Genomic DNA, 15,982 nt, shown 5'->3' with positions numbered 1-15,982 from the left:
GTGTGTGTGTGTGTGTGTGTGTGTGTGTGTGCGCGTGCGTGCGTGCATGTGTGTGTGTGTGTGTGTGTGTGTGTGTGTGTGTGTGTGTGAGAGAGAGAGAGAGAGAGAGAGAGAGAGAGAGAGAGATCCAGCACGATCCTGTTACCTGTTGTTGTGGGCATGCGTGTGGGTAAGGTTGGGGTCGTGTTGAGGGTAGTGAGTGTGGAGTCAGGGGTGCTTAGGTTTAGGTTTTCTGCAAATCATCAAACTTGTTAGTAGGTTGTAAATTAAAGCAAAGCTATAAATATTAAAATTTCCGTAACAGAAATCATGTGATTAGTTACAATGATGCTATTAAAGAACATTAAATTCTTTAATTAAAATGGTCTGTTTTTATTAAAGACACATCTCTGTGGCATAGTGTACTCAGGGCAGGCTGTAATGTCTGAGCTGACATACACTTACTCACTCACTCACTCACTCAGTCTTCTATAACACTTTATCATGTATTCAGGGTCATGGGGGCCAGAAGCCTATCCCAAGAGGCGTTGGGCACGAGGGGGGGTACACCCTGGATGGGGTGCCAATCAATCACAGGGTACAGACACACACCAGGAACCATGGAGGCTGATGGTGACCATTGTATTTATTCCCATTTTTATGACCATGATAAGACCTCCGATCAACATACAAACACTCATTTACACACTACAAGCAATTTGGGAACGCCAATTAGTCTAATCTGCATGTCTTTGTAGTGTGAGAGGAAACGGGACTACCTGAAGTACTGGGAGAACATGCAAACTCCACACACACACACACACAGACCCCGAGGTGGGAATCTAATGCTAGAATGAGCATGATGTCTAAGCATATTAACATATATGTTCTAAAACACAACAGATACCAAATCTGTGTATGTACACTATATGGCCAAAAGTATGTGAACACCTTACAATCACACATAAAATAGATTTTGCCTTTTGTTTGTGTCTCCAAGAGTGTTTATTCATCTGCCATGGCTTTCTACATGATTCTGAAATGTGTTAATGGTGTTATTTGTCCATAGAAAGATGTCGATTAGGGTTGATGTTATGAATCTGTACAGGACATTGGAGTTCCTTCACAATAAACTCAGATCAAGAGCTCACACTGTGCACAGAAGTTCAGTCATGCTAGAACATGCTGGAAGATGACCATCTCCAAACTGTTGGTGCAAATTTGGATTTGGACATTTTTTTAAATTGTATTTTTGTGCTGATGCATTAGCATTACCCTTCACTGACTATTATATCTCGATCACCAAGTTCACTATTCTCACTGTGTGTTCTGGTACAGTAGGTAATGCTCTCCTGGCATTCTCCAAACCTAGATAATCTATCTACTGTCTACAGATTTTTGACTATACCGTAATTAAGACATAACCACTTATCATATAATGTCTTCATCCTCATGCTCTAAAAGAAGAGGACATTAACTGTCTTAGGCAAAGTGTTAGGCATCTGATGAGTGTGGTATGTGGTTGCTTGGAGGTAAGCCTGATGGGGTACTGACTGTTACCAGTACAAGACGAATACATGAGTATGTGAACATACATGTAATGCAGCACATAATAATGGATTGTATGGAACTATGATCATTCGGTACAATGAACACGGCATCTGACTTCATTTCTATTATTCTGTGCAAAAGGAAGTTATAACCTAAGTTGTAACCTGTCTCATTAACGGTTGTGTTTGTTTTTGTGTTGTGGCATGTGGTTGCTTGCAGGTAAGCCTAATGTTTTACTGACTGGTACCAGTACAAGCAGAACACATGAGAATAAAAATATGTTGTATGTAATGCAACAAATAATATTGAATAATATGGAACTATAATCATACAGTACAATAAAAACATATCTTCTAACTTAATTCTTATTATCCTCTACATTAGGGAGTTATTACCTGTCTTATTCACGGATGTATTTGATGAGAGTGGTTGTGTGGGAGTGGTTGCGGGTGAGCCTGATGTGTTACTGACTAGTACTAGTACAAGCAGAACACATGTGTATCTAAACATGTATGAAATACAGCACCACAATAGAAATTTGTATACAACTAGAGTACAATCACATCAGAAACATTTAACTTCATTTATATTATACCCTACAATAGGGAGTTATTACCTGTCTCTTTAACGGTTGTGTTTGTTTGGTGTTGTGGTGTGGGGATGATTGTGGGTGAGCCTGTTGTTTTACTGTCTGTTACTAGTACAAGCAGAACACATGAGTATATAAATGCAGCATGTAATCATACGGTACCATTAACATATAACATATAACTTCATTCCTATTATTTCCTACAATAGGGAGTTATTACCTGTCTTATTCACATTTGTCTTTGGTTGGTGTTGTGGTGTGGGGATGATTGTAAGTAAGCCTGATGTTTTACTGTCTGTTACTAATACAAGCAGAACATATGTGTACAGTATATAAACATGTACATAATACAGCTCCCAATAAACATATGTATACAACTACAGTACACAGTACAGATCACATCAGAAACACTTAATTCCTATTAACCTCTACAATAGTGAGTTATTACCTGTCTCCTTCACGGTTGTGTTTGTTTGGTGTTGTGGTGTGGGGGTGCTTGTGGGTGAGCCTGATGTGTTAATTGCTTCTACTAGTACTGTACATGCAGAACACATGAGTATATAAACATGTATGTAATGCAGCACGTAATCATATAATATTATAAACATACATTATTTAACTTCATTCCTATTATTTCCTACAATAGGGAGTTATTACCTGTCTTATTCACGGTTGTGTTTGGTGGGTGTTGTGGTGTGGGGATGATTGTAGGTGAGCCTGATGTTTTACTGTCTGTTATAGTACACGCAGAACACATGTGTATATGAACTTTTACATAATACAGCTCCCAATAAACATCTGTATACAACTACAGTACACAGTACAGATCACATCAGAAACACTTAATTCCTATTATACCTAATATAACTTAATTTACATTATACCCTACAGTAGTGAGTTATTACCTGTCTCCTTCACGGTAGTGTTTGTTTGGTGTTGTGGTGTGGGGATGCTTGTGGGTAAGCCTGATGTGTTAATTGCTTCTACTAGTACATGCAGAACACATGAGTATATAAACATGTATGTAATGCAGCACATAATCATACAGTACCATAAACATATAACATCTAACTTCATTCCTATTATTTCCTACAATAGGGAGTTATTACCTGTCTTATTTACGGTTGTGTTTGTTTGGTGTTGTGGCGTGAAGGTGCTTGTTCGTAAGTCCGCTGTTTTATTTGCTTCTACTAGTACATGCAGAATACATGAGTATATAAACATACAGTATAAGGAGAAAAAGTATTTTGCCAAACCTGTTAATTATTGAATTCAGTTGTTTTAATCAGCCTCTTATCTCCAGTGAAGGACAATCTTAATGCTTCAGCATAATAAGACATCTTGGACAATGCTATGCTCTCAACTTTGTGGCAACAGTTTGTGGAAGGCCCTTTCTTTTCCAACATGACTGTGCCCCAGTGCTCAAAGCAACGACTATAAAGTCGATAAAGACATGGTTTGTGTTCAGTGTGGAAAAACTTGACTGGACCGAACACAGAGCCCTGACCTCACTGAGCATCTTTGGGATGAACTCGAACAGAGATTGTGAGCCAGGCCTTCTCATCCAACATCAGTGCCTGACCTCATAAATGCTCTACAGAATGATTGGACATGAATAACCACAGAAACACTCCAAAATTCTGTAGACAGTCTTCCAAGAAGAGTGGAAGCCGTTATAGCTGGAAAAGTGGGACGACTCCATATTGTCTAAGTTTTTGTATTTGGATAAAATGTCATTGCAGGTTTGGCCAAATACTTTTGTCCATAAAATTTTTATCTAAGGCAGCACATAGTATATATTTTTATAGACCTGTACAGTATAATCATGTTGTAAACACTTAATACTTAACTTCATTCCTAGTATAAACTTCATTTATATTATACCCTACAATAGGGAGTTATTACCTGTCTCTTTAACGATTGTGTTTGGTTGGTGTTGTGGTGTGGGGATGATTGTGGGTAAGCCTGTTGTTTTATTTGCTTCTACTAGTACAAGCAGAACACATGAGTATATAAACATGTATGTAATGCAGCACATAATTATACGGTACCATAAACATATAACATCTAACTTCATTCCTATTATCCTCTACAATAGGGAGTTATTACCTGTCTTATTCATGTTTGTGTTTGTTTGGTGTTGTAGCGTGGTGATGATTGTGGGTGAGCCTGATGCGTTACTGATTAGTACTAGTACAAGTAAAACACATAAGTATATGAACATACTGTATTACAAACAAAATAATGGTTTGTATAAAACTATTATTGTACAGTACTATTCCTATTATCCCCTACATTAGAGAGTTATTACCTGTCTTATTCACGGATGTATTTGATGAGAGTGGTTGTGTGGGAGTGATTGCGGGTGAGCCTGTTGTGTTATTGACTAGTACTAGTACAAGCAGAACACATGTGTATATAAACATGTATGGAATACAGAACCTAATACAAATTTGTATACAACTACAGTACAATTACATCAGAAACACTTAACTTCATTTATATTATACCCTACAATAGGGAGTTATTACCTGTCTCTTTAACGATTGTGTTTGGTTGGTGTTGTGGTGTGGGGATGATTGTGGGTAAGCCTGTTGTTTTAATTGCTTCTACTAGTACTGTACATGCAGAACACATGAGTATATGAACATGTATGTAATGCAGCACGTAATCATATAATATTATAAACATATATTATTTAACTTCATTCCTATAATTTCCTACAATAGGGAGTTATTACCTGTCTCCTTCACGGTTGTGTTTGTTTGGTGTTGTGGTGTGGGGATGATTGTAGGTGAGCCTGATGTTTTACTGTCTGTTACTAATACAAGCAGAACATATGTGTATATGAAGATGTACACAATACAGCTCCTAATATCTGTATACAACTACAGTACACAGTACAGATCAAATTAGAAACACTTTATTTCTATTATTCCCTACAATAGTGAGTTATTACCTGTCTTATTTACGGTTGTGTTTGGTTGGTGTTGTGGCGTAAAGGTGCTTGTGCGTAAGTCTCTTGTTTCATTTGCTTCTACTAGTACATACAGAATACATGAGTATATAAACATGCACTACAAAAAAGAAAAGGTATTTTGCCAAACCTGTTAATTATTGAATTAATGTGCTTTAATTTGCCCCTTATCTCCAGTGAAGGACAATCTTAATGCTCTATCATGTTGTTGTTGTTGTTGGTCTTTCGGCTGCTCTCGGCAAGGGGTCGCCACAGCGGAATACCCAGTCCGCACAACAACTTAGCAGAGGTTTTTACGCCGGATGCATAACAAGACATATCGGACAATGCTATGTTTTTAATTTTGTAGCAAAATTTTAAGGACAGCCCTTTCTGCACAAAAGCGACAACTATAAAGTCGATAAAGACATGGTTTGAGTTCAGTGTGGAAGAACTTGACTGGACCGAACACAGAGCCCTGACCTCATTGAGCATCTTTGGGATGAACTCGAACAGAGATTGTGAGCCAGGCCTTCTCATCCAACATCAGTGCCTGACCTCATAAATGCTCTACAGAATGATTGGACATGAATAACCACAGAAACACTCCAAAATTCTGTAGACAGTCTTCCAAGAAGAGTGGAAGCCGTTATAGCTGGAAAAGTGGGACGACTCCATATTGTCTAAGTTTATGTATTTGGATAAAATGTCATTGCAGGTTTGGGCAAAATACGTTTGTTTATAAAATGTTTATCTAATGCAGCACATAGTAAACAAATCTAATAGACCTGTACAGTATAATCATGTCGTTAACACTTAATACTTAACTTCATACCTATTATCCTCTACAATAGGGAGTTATTACCTGTCTTATTCATGTTTGTGTTTGTTTGGTGTTGTAGCGTGGTGATGATTGTGGGTAAGCCTGATGTGTTACTGTCTCTTACTAGTACAAGCAGAACACGTGAGTATATGAACATACTGTATTACAAACAGAGTAATGGTTTGTATAAAACTATTATTGTACAGTACTATTCCTATTATCCTCTACATTAGAGAGTTATTACCTGTCTTATTCACGGATGTACTTGATGAGAGTGGTTGTGTGGGAGTGGTTGCAGGTGAGCCTGATGTTTTACTGCCTGTTACTAGTACATGCACGACACACGTGTATATAAACATTATGGATTACTACACCTAATACACATTTGTATACAACTACAAAAATTCACATTAAAAACATCTAACTTTATTCCTATTATACCCTACAATAGTGAGTTATTACCTGTCTCCTTCACGGTTGTGTTTGTTTGGTGTTGAGGTGTGGGGGTGCTTGTGGGTAAGCCTCCTGTTTTATTTGCTTCTACTAGTACTGTACATGCAGAACACATGAGTTTATGAACATGTACAGTATGTAATGCAGCACGTAATCATATGGTACCATAAACATATATCATCTAACTTTATTTCTATTATCCTCTACAATAGGGAGTTATTACCTGTCTTATTCACGGATGTATTTGAGGGGAGTGGTTGTACAGGAGTGATTGCGGGTGAGCCTGATATGTTACTGACCAGTCCTAGTAGATGCAGAGCAAATGTATATAAAAATGTATGAAATACAGCACCTACTACACATTTGTCTACAACTACAGTAAAATTACATCACTTAACGTAATTTATATTATACCCTACAGTAGTGAGTTATTACCTGTCTCCTTCACGGTTGTGTTTGTTTGGTGTTGTGGTGTGGGGGTGCTTGCGGGTAAGCCTGATGTTTCATTTGCTTCTACTAGTACATGCAGAACACATGAGTATATAAACATACACTATAAGGACAAAAGTATTTTGCCAAACCTGTTAATTATTGAATTCAGTTGTTTTAATCAGCCTCTTATCTCCAGTGAAGGACAATCTTAATGCTTCAGCATAATAAGACATCTTGGACAATGCTATGCTCTCAACTTTGTGGCAACAGTTTGGGGAAGGCCCTTACTTTTCCAACATGACTGTGCCCCAGTGCTCAAAGCAACGATTATAAAGTCGATAAAGACATGGTTTGAGTTCAGTGTGGAAGAACTTGACTGGACCGAACACAGAGCCCTGACCTCACTGAGCATCTTTGGGATGAACTCGAACAGAGATTGTGAGCCAGGCCTTCTCATCCAACATCAGTGCCTGACCTCATAAATGCTCTACAGAATGATTGGACATGAATAACCACAGAAACACTCCAAAATTCTGTAGACAGTCTTCCAAGAAGAGTGGAAGCCGTTATAGCTGGAAAAGTGGGACGACTCCATATTGTCTAAGTTTATGTATTTGGATAAAATGTCATTGCAGGTTTGGGCAAAATACGTTTGTTTATAAAATGTTTATCTAATGCAGCACATAGTAAATATTTTTATAAACCTATACAGTATAATCATGTCATAAACATTTAATACTTAACTTCATTCCTATTATCCTCTACATTAGAGAGTTATTACCTGTCTTATTCACGGATGTATTTGATGAGAGTGGTTGTGTGGGAGTGATTGCGGGTGAGCCTGATGTGTTATTGACTAGTACTAGTAAATGCAGGACACACATATGTATAAAAATGTATGAAATACAGCACCTAATACACATTTGTATACAACTACAGTAAAATTACATCAAAAACACTTAACGTCATTTATATTATACCCTACAATAGGGAGTTATTACCTGTCTCTTTAACGATTGTGTTTGGTTGGTGTTGAGGTGTGGGGGTGATTGTGGGTAAGCCTGTTGTTTTATTTTCTTCTACTAGTACATGCAGAACACATGAGAGTATATGAACATGTGTGTAATGCAGCACGTAATCATATAATATTATAAACATATATCATTTAACTTCATTCCTATAATTTCCTACAATAGTGAGTTATTACCTGTCTCCTTCACGGTTGTGTTTGTTTGGTGTTGTGGTGTGGGGATGATTGTGGGTGAGCCTGATGTTTTACTGTCTGTTACTAGTACAAGCAGAACACATGAGTATATAAATGCAGCATGTAATCATACGGTACCATTAACATATAACATATAACTTCATTCCTATTATTTCCTACAATAGGGAGTTATTACCTGTCTTATTCACATTTGTCTTTGGTTGGTGTTGTGGTGTGGGGATGATTGTAAGTAAGCCTGATGTTTTACTGTCTGTTACTAATACAAGCAGAACATATGTGTACAGTATATAAACATGTACATGATACAGCTCCCAATAAACATATGTATACAACTACAGTACACAGTACAGATCACATCAGAAACACTTAATTCCTATTAACCTCTACAATAGAGAGTTATTACCTGTCTCCTTCACGGTTGTGTTTGTTTGGTGTTGTGGTGTGGGGGTGCTTGTGGGTAAGCCTGCTGTGTTATTTGCTTCTACTAGTACTGTACATGCAGAACACATGAGTATATGAACATGTATGTAATGCAGCACGTAATCATATGGTACCATAAACATATATCATCTAACTTTATTCCTATTATTTCCTACAATAGGGAGTTATTACCTGTCTTATTCACGGTTGTGTTTGGTGGGTGTTGTGGTGTGGGGATGATTGTAGGTGAGCCTGATGTTTTACTGTCTGTTATAGTACACGCAGAACACATGTGTATATGAACTTTTACATAATACAGCTCCCAATAAACATATGTTTACAACTACAGTACACAGTACAGATCACATCAGAAACACTTAATTCCTATTATACCTAATATAACTTAATTTATAATATACCCTACAATGAGGAGTTATTACCTGTCTCCTTCACGGTAGTGTTTGTTTGGTGTTGTGGTGTGGGGATGCTTGTGGGTAAGCCTGATGTGTTATTTGCTGCTACTAGTACTGTACATGCAGAACACATGAGTATATAAACATACAGTATAAGGAAAAAAAAGTATTTTGCCAAACCTGTTAATTATTGAATTCAGTTGTTTTAATCAGCCTCTTATCTCCAGTGAAGGACAATCTTAATGCTTCAGCATAATAAGACATCTTGGACAATGCTATGCTCTCAACTTTGTGGCAACAGTTTGGGGAAGGCCCTTTCTTTTCCAACATGACTGTGCCCCAGTGCTCAAAGCAACGACTATAAAGTCTATAAAGACATGGTTTGTGTTCAGTGTGGAAGAACTTGACTGGACCGAACATAAAGCCCTGACCTCATTGAGCATCTTTGGGATGAACTCGAACAGAGATTGTGAGCCAGGCCTTCTCATCCAACATCAGTGCCTGACCTCATAAATGCTCTACAGAATGATTGGACATGAATAACCACAGAAACACTCCAAAATTCTGTAGACAGTCTTCCAAGAAGAGTGGAAGCCGTTATAGCTGGAAAAGTGGGACGACTCCATATTGTCTAAGTTTATGTTTGGATAAAATGTCATTGCAGGTTTGGGCAAATACTTTTGTCCATAAAATGTTTATCTAAGGCAGCACATAGTAATTTTTTTTATAAACCTATACAGTATAATCATGTTGTAAACACTTAATACTTAACTTCATTCCTAGTATTTCCTACAATAGGGAGTTATTACCTGTCTTATTCACGGTTGTATTTGTTTGGTGTTGTAGCGTGGTGATGATTGTGGGTAAGCGTGATGTGTTACTGTCTGTTACTAGTACAAGCAGAACACGTGAGTATATGAACATACTGTATTACAAACAGAGTAATGGTTTGTATAAAACTATTATTGTACTATTCCTATTATCCTCTACATTAGAGAGTTATTACCTGTCTTATTCACGGATGTATTTGATGAGAGTGGTTGTGTGGGAGTGATTGCGGGTGAGCCTGATGTGTTATTGACTAGTACTAGTACAAGCAGAACACATGTGTATATAAACGTATGAAATACAGCACCTAGTACTGTACACATTTGTATACAACTACAGAACAATCACACCAGAAATGTTTAACTTCATTATTGTCTGTCTCTAAAAAAGGGACTTATTACCTGTCTTATTCACGTTTGTGTTCGTTTGGTGTTGTTGTGTGGGAGTGGTTGCAGGTGAGCCTGATGTGTTATTGACTAGTACTAGTGCAAGCAGAACACACATGTATATAAAAATGTATGAAATACAGCACCTAATACACATATGTATACAACTTCAGTAAAATTACATCAGAAACACTTACAGTAACTCATTTATAATATACCCTACAATAGAGAGTTATTACCTGTCTCCTTCACGGTTGTGTTTGTTTGGTGTTGTGGTGTGGGGGTGCTTGTGGGTAAGCCTGATGTTATATTTGCTTCTACTAGTACTGTACATGCAGAACACATGAGTATATGAACATGTATGTAATGCAGCATGTAATCATATGGTACCATAAACATATAACATATAACTTTATTCCTATTATTTCCTACAATAGGGAGTTATTACCTGTCTCCTTCACGGTTGTGTTTGTTTGGTGTTGTGGTGTGGGGATGATTGTAGGTGAGCCTGATGTTTTACTGTCTGTTACTAATACAAGCAGAACATATGTGTATATGAACTTTTACATACTGTAATACAGCTCCCAATAAACATCTGTATACAACTACAGTACACAGTACAGATCACATCAAAACACTTAATTCCTATTATACCTAATATAACTTAATTTATAATATACCCTACAATGAGGAGTTATTACCTGTCTCCTTCACGGTAGTGTTTGTTTGGTGTTGTGGTGTGGGGATGCTTGTGGGTGAGCCTGATGTGTTAATTGCTTCTACTAGTACTGTACATGCAGAACACATGAGTATATAAACATGTATGGAATACAGCACATAATCATATGGTACCATTAAGATATAACATCTAACTTCATTCCTATTATTTCCTACAATAGGGAGTTATTACCTGTCTTATTTACGGTTGTGTTTGTTTGGAGTCGTGGCGTGAAGGTGCTTGCGGCTAAGTCTCCTGTTTTATTTGCTTCTACTAGTACATGCAGAACACATGAGTATATAAACATACACTATAAGGAGAAAACGTATTTTGCCAAACCTGTTAATTATTGAATTCAGTTGTTTTAATCAGCCTCTTATCTCCAGTGAAGGACAATCTTAATGCTTCAGCATAATAAGACATCTTGGACAATGCTATGCTCTCAACTTTGTGGCAACAGTTTGTGGAAGGCCCTTTCTTTTCCAACATGACTGTGCCCCAGTGCTCAAAGCAACGACTATAAAGTCTATAAAGACATGGTTTGTGTTCAGTGTGGAAAAACTTGACTGGACCGAACACAGAGCCCTGACCTCATTGAGCATCTTTGGGATGAACTCGAACAGAGATTGTGAGCCAGGCCTTCTCATCCAACATCAGTGCCTGACCTTATAAATGCTCTACAGAATGATTGGACATGAATAACCACAGAAACACTCCAAAATTCTGTAGACAGTCTTCCAAGAAGAGTGGAAGCCGTTATAGCTGGAAAAGTGGGACGACTCCATATTGTCTAAGTTTTTGTATTTGGATAAAATGTCATTGCAGGTTTGGCCAAATACTTTTGTCCATAAAATTTTTATCTAAGGCAGCACATAGTATATATTTTTATAGACCTGTACAGTATAATCATGTTGTAAACACTTAATACTGTACTTAACTTCATTTCTATTATTTCCTACAATAGGGAGTTATTACCTGTCTTATTCACGGTTGTATTTGTTTGGTGTTGTAGCGTGGTGATGATTGTGGGTAAGCCTGATGTGTTACTGTCTCTTACTAGTACAAGTAAAACACATAAGTATATGAACATACTGTATTACAAACAGAGTAATGGTTTGTATAAAACTATTATTGTACTATTCCTATTATCCTCTACATTAGAGAGTTATTACCTGTCTTATTCACGGATGTATTTGATGAGAGTGGTTGTGTGGGAGTGGTTGCGGGTGAGCCTGTTGTGTTATTGACTAGTACTAGTACAAGCAGAACACATGTGTATATAAACATGTATGGAATACAGAACCTAATACATATCTGTGTACAACTACAGTACAATCACATCAGAAACACTTAACATCATTTATATTATACCCTACAATAGGGAGTTATTACCTGTCTCTTTAACGATTGTGTTTGGTTGGTGTTGTGGTGTGGGGATGATTGTGGGTAAGCCTGTTGTTTTATTTGCTTCTACTAGTACATGCAGAACACATGAGTATATAAACATGTATGTACAGTAATGCAGCACATAATTATACGGTACCATAAACATATAACATCTAACTTCATTCCTATTATCCTCTACAATAGGGAGTTATTACCTGTCTTATTCATGTTTGTGTTTGTTTGGTGTTGTAGCGTGGTGATGATTGTGGGTGAGCCTGATGCGTTACTGATTAGTACTAGTACAAGTAAAACACATAAGTATATGAACATACTGTATTACAAACAAAATAATGGTTTGTATAAAACTATTATTGTACAGTACTATTCCTATTATCCCCTACATTAGAGAGTTATTACCTGTCTTATTCACAGGTGTATTTGATGAGAGTGGTTGTGTGGGAGTGATTGCGGGTGAGCCTGATGTGTTATTGACTAGTACTAGTACAAGCAGAACACATGTGTATATTAACATGTATGAAATACAGCACCTAATACACATTTGTATACAACTACAGTACAATTACATTAGAAACATTTAACTTCATTCGTATTATACCCTACAATAGGGAGTTGTTACATACCTGTCTTATTCACGGTTGTGTTTGGTTGGTGTTGTGGTGTGGTGGTGCTTGCGTGTAAGCCTGCTGTTTTATTTGCTTCTACTAGTACAAGCAGAACACATGAGTATATAAACATGTATGTAATGCAGCACATAATTATACGGTACCATAAACATATAACATCTAACTTTATTCCTAGTATTTCCTACAATAGGGAGTTATTACCTGTCTTATTCACAGTTGTGTTTGTTTGGTGTTGTAGCGTGGTGATGATTGTGGGTAAGCCTGATGCGTTATTGTCTGTTACTAGTACAAGTAGAACACATGAGTATATGAACATACTGTATTACAAACAGAGTAATAGTTTGTAGAGAACTATTATTGTACAGTACTATTCCTATTATCCTCTACATTAGAGAGTTCTTACCTGTCTCCTTCACGGTTGTGTTTGTTTGGTGTTGAGGTGTGGGGGTGCTTGTGGGTGAGCCTGCTGTGTTATTTGCTTCTACTAGTACTGTACATGCAGAACACATGAGTATATGAACATATATGTAATGCAGCACGTAATCATATGGTACCATAAACATATAACATATAACTTTATTTCTATTATCCCCTACAATAGTGAGTTATTACCTGTCTTATTCACGGATGTATTTGAGGGGAGTGGTTGTACAGGAGTGATTGCGGGTGAGCCTGATATGTTACTGACCAGTCCTAGTAGATGCAGAGCACATGTATATAAAAATGTATGAAATACAGCACCTAATACACATTTGTATACAACTACAGTAAAATTACATCACTTAACGTAATTTATAATATACCCTACATTAGTGAGTTATTACCTGTCTCCTTCACGGTTGTATTTGTTTGGTGTTGTGGTGTGGGGGTGCTTGTGGGTAAGCCTGATGTTTCATTTGCTTCTACTGGTACATGCAGAATACATGAGTATATAAACATACACTATAAGGACAAAAGTATTTGGCCAATCCTGTTAATTATTGAATTTAGGTGTCAGGCATATTAAAGTGTATGTATTTGGATACAATGTCATTGCAGGTTTGGCCAAATACTTTTGTCCATAAAGTGTGCCTAATGCAGCACATTATAAACATTTGTATACAACTACAATATAAATACGCCGCAAACACCTCATACTCAATGTAATTCCTATTATTTCCTACAATAGGCAATTAGTACCTAATTTATTCCTGGTTGGTTGGTGTTGTTGTGTGGAGGTGCTTGCAGGTAAGCCTGATTTGTTATTGTCTCTTACTAGTACAAACAGAATACATGAGTATATGAGCATTCACGTAAAAGAGGACCTGATAAACATCTGTATACAACTACAGTGCAATCTCATTAGAAACACTTTTTACAGTGCAATCTCATTAGAAAATCATTTTCTACAATATGAAGTTATTACGTTTCTAATTCACAGTTGTGTTTGTTGTTTTATTTGCTTCTACTTGCACATGCAGAATACATAAGTATAAGATAAAAGTATTTAGCCAAACCTGTTAATTATTTAATTCAGGTGTTTCAATCAGACCCCTTATGCACAGTGAAGGACAATCTTAAGCCCTCTTGGACAATGTCCTGCTTCCAAAGACTTCTAGGACAAAGCAATGCTTCCAAAATAGTGGCGACAGTTTGGAGAAGGCCCTATCTAACGGCCATAATTAAAAGTCATAACGTACAGTTATAAAGTACAAAACGTTTCTGTTGGTGTTTAATTTTTTTTCTATGATTAATAATTATTTGTGGTGTTTTATGATTAATCTTTTCAAATTGAGACCTCATTTGCTGCCTGTGTAAAACAGGGTTTTTATTAAACATAAAATAAAAAAATCTCCATTTTATCCCGTTTGTTTTATGCTTCCTTCCTTCACAGAATTCTGTTGACCAGGGCTTGAAATTTAAGTTTTGAATCAACTTAATTTACAACTGAAAAATGTGTTGTACCCACACTATTCATTTATGTTAACAGTATTAAATTATGTTGGACGCAGCTGTAGTAAATAAGTTAAATGAACCTAATAAAATTAATTTGACTGAACCTAAGAACATTAAGCCAACAAAATTGCTTAATGCTGAAAGAAAGCCATTAAATCAGGTGGAAATTCTTTCCATAATTTAATTATGTTCCTTCAACGAGTTATATTTTTAAGTGTACAGCCGTCCAAGAAGATTGGAAGCTGTAATAGCTGGAAAAGGGGCACCGGCTCCATATTGAAGTGTATCTATTTGGATACAATGTCATTGCAGGTTTGGATAAATGCTTTAGTCCATATAGTGTGAATGTAATGCTGTGCATATTAAACATTTGTACAAAACTACAATATAAACATGCCCTAAACACTTAACACTTAATATGTGATAAACACTTAATACTTAACTTATTCCTATTATTCCTTACAATAGAGAGTTATTACCTGTCTCATACACGGTTGTGTTTGATGAGAGTGGTTGCATGGAGGTGCTTGTGGGTAAGCCTGATGTTTTATTGGTTTGATTCACTTCTACTAGAAGCAGAACACATGAGGATATGAACATGTATGTAATGCACCACATAAGAACAAACGTATGGAATTATAATTATATGGTACCAAAAAAAAATCTAGCTTCATTCATATTATTCCCTACAATAGGGAGTTATTACCTGTCTTATTCACAGTTGTGTTTGTTTGGTGTTGTGGCGTGGTGATGATTGCGGGTAAGTCTGTTGTTTTATTTGCTTTTATTAGTACATGCAGAATACATGAGTATATGAACATACAGTACACTATAAGAAAAAAAAGTATTTGGCCAATCCTGTTAATTATTGAATCCAGATGTTTCAGTCAGACCCCTTATCTCCAGTGAAGGACAATCTTAATGTTTCAGCAAACCAAGACTTCTGGGTCAATGCAATGCTTCCAAAATAGTGGCGACAGTTTGGAGAAGGCCCTTTTCTATTCCAAAATGACTGAAACACTCCAAAATCTTGTATACAGCCTTCCAAGAAGAGTGGAAACTGTTATATCTTCAAAAGGTGGAACGACTCCATATTGTTTAAGTGTATGTACTGTATTTGAATGCAATCTCATTTCAGGTTTGACCAAATACTTTTGTCCATATAGTTTGTATGTAATGCAGTACATAGTAAACATTTGTACACAACTACAATATACAGTAAGTATGCCGTAAACACTTAAAAC

At 36.7% G+C, this 15,982-nt stretch overlaps 1 protein-coding gene across 1 annotated transcript in view; it reads right to left on the bottom strand.

Annotated features, from left to right (window-relative positions):
* The window catches only part of ptprc (protein tyrosine phosphatase receptor type C), a 27,323-nt gene extending 14,921 nt beyond the window's left edge, over positions 1–12,402 (bottom strand). Inside the window, exons 1-28 of the mRNA XM_053512977.1 lie at positions 12,375–12,402; positions 12,166–12,246; positions 10,966–11,046; positions 10,757–10,837; positions 10,504–10,578; positions 10,295–10,381; positions 10,071–10,151; positions 9,848–9,928; positions 9,651–9,731; positions 8,869–8,955; positions 8,621–8,695; positions 8,412–8,498; positions 8,184–8,264; positions 7,991–8,071; positions 7,785–7,865; positions 7,565–7,645; positions 6,787–6,867; positions 6,575–6,655; positions 6,361–6,447; positions 6,143–6,223; positions 5,941–6,021; positions 5,079–5,159; positions 4,860–4,940; positions 2,568–2,654; positions 2,340–2,420; positions 2,147–2,227; positions 1,926–2,006; positions 146–232 (exon numbers count right to left, since the gene is read on the bottom strand). Coding sequence (XP_053368952.1) covers positions 146–232; positions 1,926–2,006; positions 2,147–2,227; positions 2,340–2,420; positions 2,568–2,654; positions 4,860–4,940; positions 5,079–5,159; positions 5,941–6,021; positions 6,143–6,223; positions 6,361–6,447; positions 6,575–6,655; positions 6,787–6,867; positions 7,565–7,645; positions 7,785–7,865; positions 7,991–8,071; positions 8,184–8,264; positions 8,412–8,498; positions 8,621–8,695; positions 8,869–8,955; positions 9,651–9,731; positions 9,848–9,928; positions 10,071–10,151; positions 10,295–10,381; positions 10,504–10,578; positions 10,757–10,837; positions 10,966–11,046; positions 12,166–12,246; positions 12,375–12,387 — 2,224 coding nt within the window. The 5' untranslated portion in view covers positions 12,388–12,402. The remainder of the gene's footprint in view (positions 1–145; positions 233–1,925; positions 2,007–2,146; positions 2,228–2,339; positions 2,421–2,567; positions 2,655–4,859; positions 4,941–5,078; positions 5,160–5,940; positions 6,022–6,142; positions 6,224–6,360; positions 6,448–6,574; positions 6,656–6,786; positions 6,868–7,564; positions 7,646–7,784; positions 7,866–7,990; positions 8,072–8,183; positions 8,265–8,411; positions 8,499–8,620; positions 8,696–8,868; positions 8,956–9,650; positions 9,732–9,847; positions 9,929–10,070; positions 10,152–10,294; positions 10,382–10,503; positions 10,579–10,756; positions 10,838–10,965; positions 11,047–12,165; positions 12,247–12,374) is intronic.
* Between the last annotated feature and the right edge of the window lie 3,580 nt (positions 12,403–15,982).

The sequence above is a fragment of the Clarias gariepinus genome, chromosome 15, assembly GCF_024256425.1.
Source record: "Clarias gariepinus isolate MV-2021 ecotype Netherlands chromosome 15, CGAR_prim_01v2, whole genome shotgun sequence".
Classification (NCBI taxonomy): domain Eukaryota; kingdom Metazoa; phylum Chordata; class Actinopteri; order Siluriformes; family Clariidae; genus Clarias; species Clarias gariepinus.
The sequence above is the reverse complement of the archived record's forward strand: the minus strand, read 5'-3'. Positions and strand labels throughout refer to the sequence as shown.